Below are 19,105 nucleotides of genomic sequence, written 5' to 3'. Positions count from 1 at the left end.
CTGTAACTCCTCTCTATCAACTCCTCACTCTCCCTAACCAGACGAAGTTCATTGAGCTGCAGCTCCAGTTCCCTAACACGGTCCCTTAGGAGCTGCAGCTCAGTGTACCTGGCGCAGATGTGGACGTCCAGGAGTCTAGGAGACTCCAGGACCTCCCACATCCAACACCAAGAATAACAAGTTGCCCTCACACTCATAATTCCCCCTTTCCTCAAATAACTGGAAAAACTGAAACCTAAACCTACCTTGTCTCACCTGTTTCCGCCTAAGCCCGTTGAGCCCAAGCCCTTAAGCCTTCACTCTGCTCCTGGCTCACTCCACTGTCCATAAACGATGCTGCCCACTGTATAAGGTTGTGTTCCTTTTAAATCTTCCCCACTTCACTGCCCAACATCACACAACTGCACAGTCCTGCCTCTCTTATCTCCGATGAGAAGAAGAAAAAAAATGAGGAAAAAAAGTGGGAAGATAAAGGATTGGGGAGCTTTTAAAAACTTGCAGAAGGAAACTAAGATGGTCAATTGGAAGGAAAAGATGAATTATGAGAGGAAGCTGGCAAATAATATCAAAGAAGATACTAAAAGTTTTTTTAAATATATAAAGGGTAAAAGAGAGTTGAGGGTAGATATAGGATCAATAAAAAATGATGCTGGAGATTTTGTAATGAGAGACGTAGAGATGGCAAAGGAATTGAATGTGTATTTTGTATCAGTCTTCACAGTGGAAGACATCTGCAGCATACCGAACATCCAAGAGAGTCCAGGAAGTGAAGTATGTGGAGTGAAAATTACAACTGCGAAGGTGCTCAGGAAGCTTATTGGTCTGAGGGTGGATAAATCTCCCAGACCTGATGGAATGCACCCTTGGGTTCTGAAGGAAGCAGCTGGAGAAATTGCACAGGCATTAACAACGATCTTTCAAGAGTCAATAAATTCTGGCATTGTACCGGATGATTAAAAAATTGCAAATGTTACTCCGCTATTTAAGAAGAGTGAGAGGTAGCAGAAAGGAAACTATAGACCTTTTATCCTGACATCAGTGGTTGGGAAGTTGTTGGAATCGATTGTTGAGGATGAGATTATGGAGGCACTTGACAAGGTAGGCCAAAGCCAGCATGGTTTCCTGAAAGGAAAGTCCTGCCTGACAAACCTACTGCAGTTCTTTGAGGAAATTACAAGCAGGGTAGATAAAGAAGATGCAGTAGACATGGTGTACTTGGATTTTCAGTAGGCCTTGACAAGCTGCTGCATATGAGGCTGCTTAGCAAGATAAGAACCCATGGAATTACCGGGAAGTTACTAGCATGTGTGCAACATTGACTGGTCAACAGAAAACTGAGTGGGAATGAAGGGATCCAATTCTGGCTGGCTACAGGTTACCAGTGGAGTTCTACAGGGGTCAGTGTTGGGACTGCTGTCTTTTACAACATATATCAGTGAATTGGACTACGATATTAATAGAGTTGTGCCTAAATTTGCTGATGATAGGGAGAGGAATGGATAGTGTTGAGGAAACAGAGAGACTTAGATATTTAGAGGAATGGGCAAAGAAGTGTCAAATGAAATACAATGTTGGAAAGTGTATGGTCATGCACTTTGGTGGAAAAAATAATCAGGCAGACTATTATTTAGATGGGGAGAGAATTCAAAATGCAGAAATGCAAAGGGACTTGGGAGTCCTTGTGCAAGATACCCTAAAGGTTAACCTCCAGGTTGAGTCAGTTGTGAAGAAGGTGAATGCAATATTGGCATTCATTTCTAGAGGTATAGAATATAAGAGTAGGGATGTGATGTTGAGGCTCTATCAGGCACTCGTGAGACCACACTTGGAGTATTGCGTGCAGTTCTGGGCTCCTTATTTTAGAAAGGAGAGTTCATTTTAGAAAGGTTTATTTTAGAAAGGAGAGTTAGAGAGAGTTCAGAAATTGCTGATGACACCACAATTGTAGGTCGTATCTTGGGTAATGATGAGTCTGAGTACAGAGAGGAAATTAAGAATCTGGTTGCAAAAGCAATAACCTATCCCACAACGTCAGCAAGACGAAGGAATTGGTTGTTGACTTCAGAAGGAGTAGCGGACCGCACAACCCCATCTACATTTGTGGTGCGCAGGTGGAACAGGTCAAAAGCTTTAAGTTCCTTGGGGTGAATATCACAAATGACCTGACTTGGTCTAACCAAGCAGAAGCCACAGCCAAGAAGACCCACCAGCGCCTTTACTTCCTGAGAAAGCTGAAGAAATTTGGCCTGTCCCCTAAAACCCTCAGTAATTTTTATAGGTGCACCGTAGAAAGCATTCTTTTAGGGTGCATCACAACCTGGTATGGAAGTTGTCCTGTCCAAGATTGGAAGAAGCTGTAGAAGATTGTTAACATAGCCCAGCAGATCACACAAACCAATCTTCCATCCTTGGACTCACTTTACACCACATGCTGTCAGAACAGTGCTGCCAGGATAATCAAGGACAAGACCCAACCAGCCAACAAACTTTTTGTCTCACTTCCCTCCGGGAGAAGGTTCAGGAGCATGAAGATTCGTACAGCCAGATTTGGGAACAGCTTCTTTCCAATTGTGATAAGACTGCTGAACAGACCCTGACCCAGATCTGGGCCGTACCTTCCAAATATCTGGACCTGACTTGCACTACCTTACTTTACCTTACCTTACCTTACCCATGACTACCTTACCTTAATAAAAAAACTTAAATTTTTATTATATTTACTTTGATTTGTACTTCAGGGAGTGCGAAGCGCAGAAACAAATATCACTGTGATGATTTTATGCTCTAGTATCAATTGTTTGGTGACAATAAAGTATTAAGTAAATAAGTAAGAAGATTCACGAGAATGATTCCAGGGTAGAAAGAGTTACCATATGTGAAATGTCTGGCAGCTCTTGGGCTATATTCCCTGGATTTCAGGAGAATGAGGGGGGATCTCATAGAAGCATTCAGAATGTTAAAAGGCCTGAATAGATTAGATATGGCAAAGTTATTTCCCATGGTAGGGGAGTCTAGGACAAGAGGGCACGACTTCAGGATTGAAGGACGTCCTTTCAGAACTGAGATGCAGAAAAATTTCTTTAGTCAGAGGGTGGTAAATCTGTGGAAATTGTTGCCACAGGCGGTTGTGGAGGCCAAGTCTTTCAATGTATTTAAGGCAGAGATAAATAAGTTCTTGATTAGCCAGGACATCAATAAGTATAGGGTGAAAACAGCGGAGTGGGGATGACTAAAAAAATTGGATCAGCCCATGACTGAATGGCAGAGCAGTCTCGATGGGGTGAGTGGCCTACTTCTGCTCCTATACCCTATGGTCGTATGATTGGTGTGTGTTCCTTTGTCTTACCCTTCCTGAAGTCCACAATCGGCTCTTTCGTCTTACTGATGGCGAGTCAGTACTGCGGCATAACTCCAGTAGTTGGCATATCTCACTCATGTATGCTCTCTTGTCTCCAACTGAGATTCTACCAATGATGGTTGTATCATCAGCAAATTTGTAAATGGTACTTGGTTATGCCTATCCACACAGTCATGGGTATATAGAGAACAGAGCAGTGGGCTAAGCGCACACCCCTGGGGTGCTCCAGCGTTGACTGTCAGTGAGAAGGAGATGTTATCACCAATCCGCACAGATTGTGGTCTTCATGTTAGGAAGTCCAGGATCCAATTGCAGAGGCAGGTACAGAATCAAAGGTTCTGTAATATCTCAATCAGGATTGTGGGAATGATGGTGTTAAATGCTGAGCTATAGTCGATGAACAGCATCCTGACATGGTGTTTGTGTTGTCCAGGTGGTCTAAAGTCATGTCAAGAGCCATTGAGATTGCATCTGCTGTTGACCTATTGTGGCGATAGGCAAATTGCAATATTTAGATGCAAGCACAGCTGGTGGCGTAGATGAAGAATTGGTAGCTCGTATCTTTTTATATGTAATTGGTGAAGACACTTCGGACATCTATAACAGCTTTCAAATGGATGAGATAGCCTTTTCATCAGACACTCTGATGACAAAATTTGAGGGGTATTTTGTCCCAAGTAAATAAGTCATTATTGAGAGGTACAGTTCTTTTCTTGTAACCATAAGCAAAGTGTTAACTGTGACTAATAATTAGCTGAGCTTCTCATATTGAGTAAATCCTCTGAGTCTGGAGGTTTGAGAGACTCATAAGTCTGAGACAAACTAGTTTGTGGAATCCCAGTTAACAGGCTCAGAGAAAGCTTGTTCTGTGAAAAAGATTTGACGCAAGAAAAGGCTTTGAATATGAGAAGGGTAGCGGAGACCATACGAAAACAAGCTAAGGACCTGCACAGGGCACAAACAACAGTGAAAACAGAGGGACAGAGTACAGCAGGAACTCAGCAGGCCAGACAGAGAACAAGGTATTTCCCAAAGCAATAGGGAAGCAAGGAGGTAGGTTCAAACAGAAAATGAAGCAAATGTGCAGGAAGAAAATTGACTGTAGAAAAATGAGGACAGCCTATCTTAGGTTTGAGTGCATGTGTAAAGCTCAACCTGGTGAAAAGAGTTTTCGTAGTGGTTTCACAGACCGAAGATGGAAGTATATGCAGATGTCTTTGAGGGGTTTGGATGCTTACGCAGCAAATGAGGCAATAGCTCTGTTGTCCGTGCATACAGGAAAGTTCTGTTTGCACTTAGAGACAAAGTATTACACCTCTCTATCAGGTGTGGATAAGCATGCCCGACGAGGGTCACCAGTAGAAAAACAGATAGTAAGTTGAAACAGTACATTAGTGCAAGGGATTTTATTTAGGGCCAGGTGAAAAAAGTGCAAAGGCTGCCCAAAAGTTGTGAAGAAAACAAGTACTTACAAACAGACAAATGAAAACAAACATGTATGTACAAAAATTTACAAACATACGGAGGCTTTAAATGATACACTTTGTCTTTAACTTTCCAATAAAACTATTCACCAACTATCAAATCCAACCTCCACATCTTTCTGGCAAAACCAGTCTGAAGGTTTAAATCTGCCTTCCCCTGACCTAGAAGGACCAGGAAATTCTACTGCTGGTCTGAGGTGGAGGGGGTGGGATCATGTCACCAGATCATAATAATTATTTTGGATGCAGAAATGGAACATTTTAAACAGGGATTCTAATATCCTTCAGTTTTATTCCACAACAAATGCCTTAGTTAAACCCATAGACCAGTGTCCTCATGCTCAGATAGACATAAAAGAATAATACCTCCTTACCAGTGAAGTTGCCTGCATTGGGTGTACTGCACCTGCCCCCACTAACCCAGGCATTGTTTTAAGACCATTAGACCATAAGATTTAGGTGCAGAAGTAGGTCATTTGGCCCATTGAGTCTGCTCCATCATTAACTCATGGGCTAATCCAATTCATCCAGTCATCCCCACTCCCCTGCTCTCACCTCATACCCTTTGATGCCCTGGCTAATCACAACCTATCTATCTCTGCCTTAAATACACCCAATGACTTGACCTCCACAGCCGCTCGTGACAACAAATTCCACAGATTTACCATCCTCTGACTAAAGTAATTTCTCCAGCCCCAACACGTGCAATGAGTGATTTCTCCGTATCTCTGTTCTAAATGAATGTCCTTTAATCTTGAAGTTGTGCCCTCTTGCCCTAGACACCCCTACCATGGGAAATAACTTTACTATATATAACCTGTTCAGGCCTTTTAACATTCAGAATGTTTCTGTGAGATCCCCCCTCATTCTCCTGAACTCCAGGGAATACAGCCCAAGAGCTGCCAGACATTCCTCATGTGGTAACCCTTTCATTCCTGGAATAATTCTCATGAATCTTTTCTGTGCCCTTTCCAATGCAAGTATATCTTTTCTAAAATAAGAAGGCCAAAACTATACACAGTACTCCAACGATTATCATGACATCGCCCTACTGACGTGCCTTTTCTGTCTCCTGTTGTAATTTGTATTCCACCTCCCGGCTGCTGTTTGGAGGCCTGTGTACAACTGCCACCGTTAGGGTCCCTTTACCCTTGCCATTTCTTAACTCAACCCATAGAAACTCTACACCTTCCGATCCTATGTCATCACTTTCTAATGATTTAATATTATTTCTTATACACGGGCCACACCACCCCCTCTGCCTACTGACCTATTTTTCAGATACACTGCATATCCTTGGACATTCATCTCTCAATGGCAGCCATCCTTTAGTCAATTTTCAGAGATGACCACAATGCCATACTTGCCATTTTGTAGCTGAATTTCACGATCGTCCATTTTATTTCTTATGCTGCATGCATTTAAATATAACACATTCGATACAATACTTGCTGCTTTCTGTTGTAAATCATCCCACTAGCTCTGGTAATGCCTCATCTCCTGCCTGTCCTTCCTATCATCTCTGTTGCACGCTATCTTTGATTTATTTCTGTTTTCCCCTTCTTCAGCCTTAGCACTCCAGTTCCCACCCCCTGCCAAATTAGTTTAAATGCTCCTTGAATTCTCTCTTCAAGACCTCCTCACTTTTTCTACCTACGTCATTGTCAACGTGTACCAAGACTTCTGGTTGTTCACCCTCTTCCATCAGAAGACTCTGCACCTGATCCAAGACATCCCATACCCTGGCATCTGGGAGACAACACACATGCGAATATCTCTATCAGGCTGACAGAACCTCCTGTCTGTTCCCCTCACTATGGAATCCCCTACGACTACCACATTCCTCATCTTCTTCTCTCCCTTCCGCACCACGGAACCAGACTCAGTGCCCGAGACCCGATCACCATGGATGGCCTCTGTCGTCACCCCCCTCAACAGCATCCAAAACAAGATAACGATTATTGAGGGGGATGGCCACAGGGGTGCTCTCTACTATCTGAGCTCTGCTCTTCCCTTCCCTTCCCTGACTGTCACCCACTTGTCTAACTCCTGCAGCCTTGGGGTGACTAACTCCTTGTAGTGCCTATCTAGCTCCTGCTCACTTTCCCTAATAAGCTGTAGTTCATCAAGCCTCAGCTCCAGATCCCTAACACAGTCTCTCAGGAGCTGTACCTCGATGCACCTGGTGCAGATGTGGCCATCTGGGAGACTGGAAGACTCCCAGCGTTCCCACATCTGACACTCAGAGCAAAGTACTAACCCTACATACATGCTGTCTATTCCTCCAAAAAAAAAAGCAAGGAAAATCAAAGTCCACTTACCCCGCCAAAGCCCGAATGAACCAAAGCCCTACCTCTCTGCCTCAGACCGCTCCATCGATGACTGCTCCGCTGGGCTGTGTTACCCTTTTATGCCTGAACCTTCTCTGCTCTCCAACACATGATTGGTGCACCGGTTATAGCCGAGTTCCCATGAAGTTTTCCCTTTTCAAACTTCGCTCCCGGACCTGTGCGCCACCTCCTCTTTCGTAGCTCTCCAACTCAAGATTGTGTCAGTTATTGCTCCAAACTGTCGCTCAGGTCTCTTGAAGCCGTTCTGCTGTCTACAAACAGATGAAACAGTCTGAGTGAAAAGAAATGAAACCGTTTTAAATGCCTGTGTCTATAATCCTCATTTTTATACATTATAAACCAGTCAAGCATATTAACTGAAGGGATTGTTTCGATTAGACAAGCTAGCATATGTTTTACTCTTGCGGTGTATAAGTGAACTCCCAAAAACTGGGATTCAGTCCACACCAGAAGTCTACCATAAAACCATCCACATGATCTTTGAGGGCATATTTGGTGTTGAGACCATGACTGAGACAGGTGCTGGACATGACATAGAGTATCAGTTTGAAATTAAATAAAGAGAAATGTGAGTTTGGCATTGACTTTCATAAGAGATGTCATATCAGAAGAGGGAGTGAAGCTTGAGACAAGAGAGACGGCAGCCATTTAAAATATGGAGAGGCCCCAAAACAAGGAAGAAGTAAGACATTTCTTGGAGATGGTGACTTACCAGGCTAAGTTCATCCCTTGACTGTCCACTGTGCCAGCATCACTTAGGTCACTCTAGGTGTTCTTGTACATCAGTCAATGAAAGCAAGCATGCAGGTACAGCAGGCAGTGAAGAAAGCTAATGGCATGCTGGCTTTTATAACAAGAGGAATTGAGTATAGGAGTAAAGAGGTCCTTCTGCAGCTGTACAGGGCCCTGGTGAGATCCCACCTGGAGTATTGTGTGCAGTTTTGGTCTCCAAATTTGAGGAAGGACATTCTTGCTATTGAGGGAGTGCAGCGTAGGTTCACAAGGTTAATTCCCAGAATGGCGGGACTGTCATATGTTGAAAGATTGGAGCGACTGGGCTTGTATACACTGGAATTTAGAAGGATGAGAGGGGATCTGATTGAAACATATAAGATTATTAAGGGATTGGACATGCTGGAGGCAGGAAGCATGTTCCCACTGATGGGTGAGTCTAGAACTAGAGGCCTCAGTTTAAGAATAAATGGTAGGCCATTTAGAACAGAGATGCGGAAAAACTTTTTCACCCAGAGAGTGGTGGATATGTGGAATGCTCTGCCCCAGAAGGCAGTGGAGGCCAAGTCTCTGGATGCATTCAAGAGAGAGTTAGATAGAGCTCTTATAGATAGCGGGGTCGAGGGATATGGGGAGAGGGCAGGAACGGGGTACTGATTGTGTATGATCAGCCATGATCACAGTGAATGGCGGTGCTGGCTAGAAGGGCCGAACGGCCTACTCCTGCACCTACTGTCTATTGTTATGTTTACAGAATACACTTTATAGATCTTACTGGAACTATGTACTTAATAGAGATACAATATAAAAGGAAATGTAAAAGGCACCAAACTTATCAAAGTCCAACCACTTTGTGTACAACTGTTGGAGCTCAGTTAACGAAGACTTCTTGCCACCATTCGATCCCCTCCGACCTCCTTGACCTGCCGCCTGGGACCATCAGCGGTGGTCGACCAGACGCTCCACACGAATCTGTCCTCATCTCCTCGCCGAAACCCTGGGCCCGGGATCCCCGCTCGGGGTCCATTCTGTCGCCCAGCTTACAACATCGCATCTTCTCCCTCTAACCTCTTCACGCCATCTCCCCCAAAGCACACCCAACACTGACTTACAGGCCCACAAGAAAGAACAATCTCTATCCCAATTGGTTAACAAACAAATACAATTCTCGTTATCAGTAATTATAACCCAAACAAGCTGCGAGAGAAAGCACTCTCTCACCAGCTAACATAACAAAGAAGCATTTTTACTTTTAACAAACAAAGAAGACATTTTGATTACATACGCAGTAACATAAAAGAAGAAACCCCTTACACTTGGCAAATAGCAGATTTAGAAATGAGACTTCACAGTAAGTATAAAATATATGGCAGTACATTTCTGTCATTCAAGTTCGCACATTTCTAATCAGGACCTCTCACACTGTCTACAAGCTTTCTGTACTTGTGAGCCAACCTCCTCTTCCCCAGTCCTTTCATTTCAGTTCCCACCTCCCAGTAATTCAAGTTTAAACTCTCCCCAATAGCCTTAGCAAACCTCCCCGCCAGGATATTGGTCCCCCTCGGATTCAAGTGCAACCCGCCCTTTTTGTACAGGTCACACCTGCCACAAAAGAGGTCCCAATGATCCAGAAATCTGAATCCCTGCCCCCTGCTCCAATCCCTCATCCACACATTTATCCTCCACCCCACTCTATTCCTGTACTCATTGTCACGTGGCACAGGCAGTAATCTCAAGATTACTACCTTTGAGGTCTTGCTTCTCAGCTTCTTTCCTAACTCCCTGTAGTCTGTTTTCAGGACCTCCTCCCTTTTCCTACCTATGTCATTGGTACCAATATGTACCACGACCTCTGGCTGTTCACTTTCTGCTTCAGGATATCGTGGACGCGATCAGAAACATCCTGGACTAGTTTGCTCCTGACGAAGGGTCTCGGCCCGAAACGTCAACAGCGCTTCTCCTATAGATGCTGCCTGGTCTGCTGTGTTCCACCAGCATTTTGTGTGTGTTGTTTGTTGAATTTCCAGCATCTGCAGATTTCCTCGTGTTTGATCTATGTTTCTTTCCTGTGTCCACAGAATTGCCTGTCTGAACATCTAACTAGAGGGTCCCCTATCACTGCTGCCATCATCTTCTTTTCCCTACCCTTCTGAACCACAGGGCCAGACTCTGTGGCCACTGTTGCTTCCCCCCAGTAGGCTGTCCCCCCCCAACAGTACTCAAACAGGAGTACTTATTGTTAAGGGGGACAGCCATTCGGGCACTCTCTAGCATCTGACTCTTGGTCTTCCCTCTCCTGACTGTTACCCACTTATCTATCTCTCAAGGCCCCGGTGTGACTGCTTGCCTATAACTCCTCTATATCACCTCCTCAGTTTCCCTGACCAGACCAAGGTCTTCGAGCTGCATCTCCAGTTCCCTAAAGCAGCCCTTAAGAAGCTGCAGCTTGACACACCCAGTGCAGATGTGGCTGTCCGGCTGGGAGTATCCTGGACATCCCATATCTGACACCGGGCACAGAACACCGGCCTCACACACATACTCCTTATTCCTATTCTTCACAAGTAACTTACCTTGCCTCAACCCCTATATCACCGAGGCCTCATTGACTCCTTCCTACTCTGACTCCCTCTACTAGAACTATAGAACCATAGAACATTACAGCAAAGAAACAGGCCTTTTGGCCCTCCTTGGCTGTGCAGAACCATTTTTCTGCCAAGTCCCAGTGACTTGCACCCAGGTTATATCCCTCCTAACCCCTCTCATCCATATACCTGTCCAAGTTTTTCTTAAATGTCAAAAGTGAGCCCACATTCAGCACTTCATCTGGCAGCTTTCTCCCACCACTCTAATGTTCCCCTTAATGTTCTAAGAAGCCCCCCCCAATGTTCCCTTTAAACTTTTCCCCCTTCACCCTTAACCCATGACCTCTGATTTTTTTCTCCCCTGGCCGCAGTGGAAAAAGCCTGCTTGCATTCACTCTATCCATACCCATCATAATTTTATACACCTCTATCAAATCACCCCTCATTCTCCTACACTCCAAGGAATAAAGTCCTAACCTATTCAACCTTTCTCTGTAACTCAGTTTCTCAAGTCCTGGCAACATCCTTGTAAACCTTCTCTGCACTCTTTCAACCTTAGTAATATCCTTCTTGTAATTAGTTGACCAAAACTGCACACAATACTCCAAATTCAGTCTCACCAATGTCTTATACAACCTCACCATTACATTCCAACTCTTATACACAATACTTAGATTTATAAAGGCCAATGTACCAAAAGCTCCCTTTACAACCCTATCTACTTGTGATACAACTTTTGCGGAATTATGTATCTGTACTCCCAGATCCCTCTGTTCTACTGCACTCCTCAGTGTCCTACCATTTACCTTGTATGTGCTACCTTGGTTTGACTTTCCGAAGTGCAATACCTCACACTTGTCCACATTAAACTCCATCTGCCATTTTTCAGCCCATTCCTCCAACTGGTCCAAATCCCTCTGCAAGCTTTGAAAACCTTCCTCACTGTCCACTACACCTCCAATCTTTGTATCATCAGCAAATTAGCTGATCCAATTTGCCACATTATCATCCAGATCATTGATATAGATGACAAATAACAATGGACCCAGCACTGATCCCTGTGGCACACCACCAGTCACAGGCCTCCACTCAGAGTAGCAATCCTCTGCTACCACTCTCTGGCTTCTCCCATTGAGCCAATGTCTAATCCAATTTACTACCTGTCCATGTATACCTAGCAACTGAATCTTCCTAACTAACCTCCTATGTGGGAACTTGTCAAAGGTCTTACTGAAGTCCATGTATACAACATCCACTGCCTTCCCTTCATCCACTTTCTTGGTAACTTCCTCAAAAAACTTTAATAGATTGGTTAAACATGACCTACCATGCACAAAGTCTCTATTAAGTCTCTGTCTATCCAAATACTTGTAGATCCTATCTCTTAATATTCTTTCCAATAATTTACATACTACCGATGTCAAATTTACCAGCCTATAATTTCCTGGCTTACTTTCTGAGCCTTTATTAAACAACGAAACTACATGAGCTATCCTCCAATCCTCCGGCACCTGACCCGTGGATATCGACATTTTAAATACTTCTGCCAGGGCCCCTGCAATTTCAACACTAGTCTCCCTCAAGGTCCCAGGGAATACCCTGTCAGGTCCTGGGGATTTATCTACTCTGATTTACCTCAAGACAGCAAGCACCTCCTCTTCTTTAATCTGTATAAGTTCCACGATCTCCCTACTTGTTTGCCTTGTTTCCATAGACTCCATTCCAGTTTCCTTAGTAAATACAGATTCAGAAAACCCATTTAATATCTCTCCTATTTCTTTTGGTTTCATAGAATGAGTGGCCTCAGGGAGATCTTACTGATTTTGGCGGACATACCATAGATGCTCGGCGATGTGGTCTCCCAATGTACGTCAGGTTTCACTGATGCACAGGAGGCCACACCAGGAGCACCAAACACAGTAAATGACCCCAGCAGACTCAGAGGTGAAGTGTCGCCTCACCTGGAAGGACTGTTTGGTGCCCTCAGCGGTAGTGAGGGAGGAGGTGTAGGGGCAGGTGTAGGTTCCACTTACAAGGGTAAGGGCCAGGAGGGAATTCAGTGGGAGGGCCAAATGGACTAGGGAGTCACATAGGGAAAGCAGAAAGTGGGGGGAGGAGTGAAAGATGCTTGGCGGTGGGACCCTGTTGGAGATGGCAGAAGTTTCAGAGAATTATGTGCTGGACGCAGAGCATGTTATTCTACTAATAAAATGTTTCTGAATAATATTACAGTTATAATACAAAAGCAAGATCGTTCGTTTGTGCACCACGAAAATCAAAGTTCAAAGTAAACTTATTATCAAAGTACAGATATGTCACCATATTGTTACAGGTTTGTACTGTGAGTGTTACTTTAAGCACAAGAGTGAGGCGGGTCTATGACATCAGTCACAGCCTGCTGCAGACTTGAAAACATATGTGAGCGAGAGAGAGAGAGTGACGTTGGGACCTGAGTTTTTTGCTGTCATCGTAAGACTTGGAGTTCCATCCTCTCTCAAGCTGAAAAGGTTGGGTTGATTATCGGCACACAGTGTACAATGAACGTGTGACTGTCACTTTGCATAATCCATATGTGTGGATCTGTTGGAGTATCTTGTGGTATCACTTTTGTTGGCCGTTACCTGGAATAGGGGTGTTATGTGGTGACCACTTGAAGACGATATTCCTGTGACTGTCACCAGGTGATATTTCTAAGTGGATTTCGGAACAACTCGACGGACAGGATCTTTGACGACTGTTATTTCGTTTTACCAGCATGGAATCTGCAATTCTTCGTATCACCCTCTCTCCACGTACTTCTATGTGGATTATTATGTGGAAATCATTCTCCTATCATTTATTCTGTGGATTACTGAATCTTATTAACTTTGCCATCTTAAGACTTTAATAACTGTTCCTAAGCCTGATAGTTTGGAAGCCCCCGCCACCACACACACAACAACTATAGCATGGAAACAGGCCATTTCGGCCTTTCTAGTCCATGCCAAATGTTTACTCTGACCTAGTCCCACAGACATGCACTCAGCCCATAACCCTCCATTCCTTTCCTGTCCATATACCTATCCAATTTTTTTTTAATGACAATATCAAACCTGCCTCTACCACTTCTACTGGAAGTTCGTTCCACACAGCTACCGCTCTCTGAGTAAAGAAATTCCCCCTCATGTTACCCCAAATTTTTGCTCCTTAACTCTCAACTCATGAGTTAAAATTGTTAACTTTTGTTTATCTTGTTTGAGCTATAAGTAGATACTAATAAAGATAGTGGTTGTAACATTAAAACCAGACTCAGTGAATAATCTCTTGCTGCCGGTACGTTATGAAATCACAATAATATACAAACCTGAGATTCATTTTCTTGTGGGCCTGCTCAATAAATCCATATTAGAATAATAACAGTACTAGGATCAGTGAAAGACCACACCAACTTGAGTGTTCAGCCAGTGAGCAAAAAACAACAAACTGTGCAAAACAAAAATAAATAACATAATAATAAATAAAAAACCAATAACTATCAAGGACATGAGATGAAGAGTCCTTGAAAGATAGTCCTTTGATTGCAGGAACAGTTCTGTGGTGGTGCAAGTGAAGTTGAGTGAAGTTATCCCCTTCGGTTCAGGAGCTGATGGTTGAGGGGTAATAACCATTCCTGAACCTTGTGGTGCAAGTCCTGAGGCTCCTATGCTCCTTCTTGATGGCAGCAGTGAGAAGAGAACATGACCTGGGTTGTGTTGTTTCTTGATGAAGGACGCTGCTTTCCTGTGACAATGCTCTTATAGATGAGTTCAGTGGTGGGGAGGGCTTTACATGTGATGGACTGGGCAATGTCCACTATTTTTTGTGAGATTTTCTGTTCAAGGGCGTTAGAGGTTCCATACTGAGATCTGATGTGACAAGTTAGTCAGTCTGATTTAGTGATGTTTGAGGGCTCAATATTAACAAGGTGTCCTGGTACATCTTCTTTTGTCAAACTTCAAATTAATACTTCAGGATGTTTAACATTTGACTCAAGCAAATTTTCTTTTACTATAAATAATTTCTACAACAATGCAGCTTTGCCTATTACAATGGCAGGCATATGAGCCCACAATTTCTTCATTTTCATTTTCAATCTTTTTTTATTGATTTTTAAACAAAGAAAAAGGATACAAATCAAAGGAGAAGTTGTAACAAACACATAAGGCATAAAATGTACAAACAACAAAAGGGATATATACTGTCAAAGTCATATAATATTCAGCTATTGTATTGAAACAAGAAACCACAACTCCTCTTGGCAAATCAGAGAAAAAAAAGACAGGAAATTTTTATGATAAAGAAAAAAAAACGCTAATCCAACCTAAAGAAAAGAGACTGGGCAGTCCATTTGAAGGTAAAATTAAAAAAAGAAAGAAGAAAACATCCTTCTAGTCAGTTCTGAACCTTTATGGATGAAGAGGAACAAAAAAAGGTGGGGGAGGGGAGAGAGGTACAATTTCTTCAATGGGAAACCATTGGTAGCATCAGTTTGGAAACATTTTAGCTTATTAATATGCCACAATGAAATATTATATTAGTGGTACGTGCCCCACTGAAAGCTGGTGATCCTGCAGCTAATTCAGAAGGGATTGCATTATTTGTAAATCATTCAATGAATTCTCATTTTTCGAGATTGATCTGATTTGTGGATGGTGAGGGTGTGGACTGAGTTGCAAATGGTAGTGGTGGATGTGAATTTGATTTCAACATTTAAGAGAAATTTGAATAGATGCATGGATGGGAGGAGTATGGTCCAGGTGCAGGTCATTAGGACCAGGCAGAGCCATAGTTCAGTATGCACTAGATGGGCCAAGTGGCCTGTTTCTGCGCTGTAGTGTTGTATGACTCTTCTTTCTTCTTTTTTCCATTATGCCACTGGCATTAGGGCAGCAATGAAGGTTCTCCATCTCAGGCGGCTATCACAGCTTCCTTCATCGTATCAGTAGCTTCCTCTCAGTTTACTGTCAGTCATGCAAGTCCTGGAATAGTTCCTGAAAAGTCAGAAATACTGGTGCTTCAGATGTTGTAGGATTCTTCGTTCCTGTTTCTGTAACAATTTTGTTTTACCAGTGAGAGAGTTAGACCGGAGCTGAACTCATGAGCCTGGAGGGTCAGTTGACCACTCTTAGTCTGTCCTCTACCTTTTGACCTGTTTGGTATGGGTGACCCTACTAAGAGCCAAAGCATAAAGCCCTGACTCCAGCTAACATAGCTCTCCAGGTCATTGAGGCACACAAGCCTCAAAACCCAACAACAGGGTTGTAGTCCTCGTGGAGATCTATGACTCTATGAATGTAAATCATTTCAAGTTTCTTTTGCAGCTGGCTTCTTTTTCTAAGATTGTAGTTAGAGAGCATAAAAAATTACTCATCCTCATAGGCAGAAGCTCACATGAAATGAGACCAAAATTTTGAGGGGTTCCTTGCAAGTTTTGTAAAAATTCTTTGCTTAAGTTAGCCTGGCAGCTTTTTTTATCATGTCATCTTTTGCTAAGGGTCATTAAATTATTCCCTTATCGTGAGTGCCGGATGTGCATTTGAAGAAAGAATTCACGCCAGGTTACTGATAATAGACAGACAATAATACGCAAGAGACAATAATTAACCCAATTAGTTCAACTGTCAATCAATTATTGAAGAAAAGCATGAAATGGAAACAAATTTCACTTTCCTTTGTGTGGCAAATGCCGTATATATCTATTTAATTTTATTTAGATTTTAGTGCAAAGAAACTGTTATACTTATTAAAGTTCTCTTTTTAAAATCCTATTACCTCTGTTTTGAAGGTAATAAACAGTTTAAAACCATCGTGTTGCTTCTGGTAAACATTTAATTATTCTTTTCTCACTTTCACAGGGCAGATGGTCAACAACTTGAGAAGATTTTAAAAGTGCACAATAATCTATTGTTGGTTGGTTTGTATTATTAGTCTACTAATATGCATTCAATATCTAATAAAGAAACAATGGATTTCATTCACTAATACCTTCGGTGCATCTTGTGGTTTATTGACAAAAGGATGATAATGCTATCCAGAACTAGGGAAAAAATAAGATGTGCAGTTTGTTTTACAAGTGACAAGGACCATATAACTCACACTAATGAAGATGTGGTGTACTAAGAAACTCTATATTATAAATTTACTAGGTCACAAACCAACTTGTGTCACATCAACGCAGTTATTACAACATCACAATTAATAATTATTTTCATGATAGAATAGAATAAAAATTCTGATAAATAAAAGATGAGGACTGTGTATGGATATAAATAAAAATAAGGAGCAGCTGAGCATTTTGCAGAATACAAATATCAGCTTAAAAAATGTGACTTAACCTGAATATGGTAAATAGAGAGACCTACCGTCGTCTCTCAGTCTTCTACTATTAACATATTTTAAATGCTTTGAAATTACTACTTAGTGAATGTCTGTGAAAGTGTATTTTTGGGAAGATTTTTCAAATTTACATTCATAAGAATCTCATGCTGCTGGAGCACATTTTAGTGATGACTTGGCAAGTAGTGGTTTTCAATGTCTAGCAGCACTTAAAGATTGGGCATCTTTGGAAATTGCAAATTTGCACCTCCAATTTCTTAACCATCCTGTTTATTAAATGGAAAATGAAAATCTATACCTCCTCAGCATGTTGTGAGTACATGTGGTGAGTACTGCTCTTTACTGAGCTCTGGTCATTATATTCAGAAATCTGACACAAAGCCACGATCCCGTAGAAGTTACCATTCAAAGAGGTCCTTGCACTTCCTTTGTTTATCTGCAACACATGTTCTCTGTAGCTGAAGCATAATATTCAACATTCTTACTTTCTTTTAAGTACCTTGATCTACTTACAATCAGTGGCCATTTTATTCAGTACACCTGTACACCTACTCATTAATGAATACTGTATATCTAATCAACCAATCGCATGGCAGCAACTCAATGTATAAAAGCATGCAGACATGGTCAAGGGGTTCAGTTGTTGTTCAGACCAGACATCAGAAAGGTGACAAAATGTGACTTTAGCCATGGAATAATTATTGATGCCAGATGGGGTGGTTTGAGTATCCCATAAACTGCAGATCTCCTGGGGTTTTCATGCGCAACAGTCTCTAGAGTTTACAGAGAATGGTGTGAAACAAAAAACATCCAGCGATTGTCTGTTCTGTTGGTGTAAATGCATTGATAATGAGAGAAGTCAGAGGAGAATATCAGGATAGGAAAGTAACAGTAACTCAAATAATCACGTGTTACAATAGTGATGTGCAGAAGAGCCACACTGAACGCAGCACATCGAAGTGGAGGAACTACAACAGCAAAAGACCATGAACATACACTCAGTGGCTACTTTGTTAGGGGCAGAGGGTAGCAAATAGAGTGATCACTGAGTGTGTACTGTATGGCATGATCTGCTTCAATGGAATGTGAACAAAAGCTTTTCACTATATTTCAGTACATGTGAGATCCAGAACATAATTGTCATCAGATTTCTGAGTGGACACTGAACCAACCCATGAACTCTACCTCATTATTTTTTTCTCTCTTTTTGCTCTACTTATTTCATTTATATTTTACCTACAATTCCTTTTGTAATTTGAATTGCAATGTTCTCCTGCTGCAAACAAAGCAACAAATATCTTATCTCTTGTTAGTGATATGTCAGTTTTGTCAACATTTGATAGGTTTCAATGAGATCCCTCCTCATTCTCCAAAATTTGAATGAGTACAGGCCCAGAGACATCAAAAGCTGCTCATGCAATAACCTTTAATTTCCAGAGTCATTCTTGTGAATCTTTTGCAAAACCACTTCAATGTTAGGCATTGGTTCTGTGGATAGTCAGAGGCTTTTTTGCAGGGCTGAAATGGTTATCTCAAGTGGGCACAGTTTTAAGGTGCTTGGAAGTAGGTACAGAGGGGAGGTCTGGGTAAGTTTTTTATGCAGAGAGTGGTGACTGTGTGGAATAAGCTGCTGATGGCGGTGACGGAGGTGGATACAACAGGGTCTTTTAAGAGACTCCTGGAAAGGTACATGGAGCTTAGAAAAATAGAGGGCTATGGGTAAGCCTAGTAATTTCTAAGGTAGGGACATGTTCAGCACAATTTTGTGGGCTGAAGGGCCTGTATTCTGCTGTAGGTTTTCCATGTTTCTTTCTTTTCTTCTACCAGAGTGAATGACCATACACTTCATGGCACTGTATCCTATTCACCACTTCTTTGCCCATTCTCCTAATCTGCTGCAAACCTTTGTGTGGCCTTCCTACTTCCGCAATACTACCTGCCCCTTCACCAATCTTCATAACATCCACAGACTTGTCCACAAAGCCATCAATTCCATCTTCCAAATGATAGGATATAACAAAAAGAAGGGGTCCCCACACCAACCCCTGCCCAATCAGAAAAGGCTCCATTTATTCCCACTCTTGTAAATATCCTCTGCACCCTTTCTATGTCTTCCACATCCTTCCTGTAGTGAGGCAACCAGAACTGAGCACAGTACTCCAATCTGATCAGGGTCCTATATAGCTGCACCATTACCTCTCGGCTCCTAAATTCAATTCCACGATTGATGAAGGCCAATAC

General features: G+C 42.4%; 1 protein-coding gene across 1 annotated transcript in view; it reads left to right on the top strand.

Annotated features, from left to right (window-relative positions):
• LOC132400430 (PC3-like endoprotease variant B) overlaps positions 1-16,422 on the top strand; it is a 1,805,907-nt gene extending 1,789,485 nt beyond the window's left edge. Inside the window, exon 18 of the mRNA XM_059981370.1 lies at positions 16,384-16,422. Coding sequence (XP_059837353.1) covers positions 16,384-16,404 — 21 coding nt within the window. The 3' untranslated portion in view covers positions 16,405-16,422. The remainder of the gene's footprint in view (positions 1-16,383) is intronic.
• The last annotated feature ends 2,683 nt before the right edge of the window (positions 16,423-19,105 follow it).

Source organism: Hypanus sabinus, chromosome 10 (assembly GCF_030144855.1).
Source record: "Hypanus sabinus isolate sHypSab1 chromosome 10, sHypSab1.hap1, whole genome shotgun sequence".
In the NCBI taxonomy this organism is placed as follows: domain Eukaryota; kingdom Metazoa; phylum Chordata; class Chondrichthyes; order Myliobatiformes; family Dasyatidae; genus Hypanus; species Hypanus sabinus.
The sequence above is the reverse complement of the archived record's forward strand: the minus strand, read 5'-3'. Positions and strand labels throughout refer to the sequence as shown.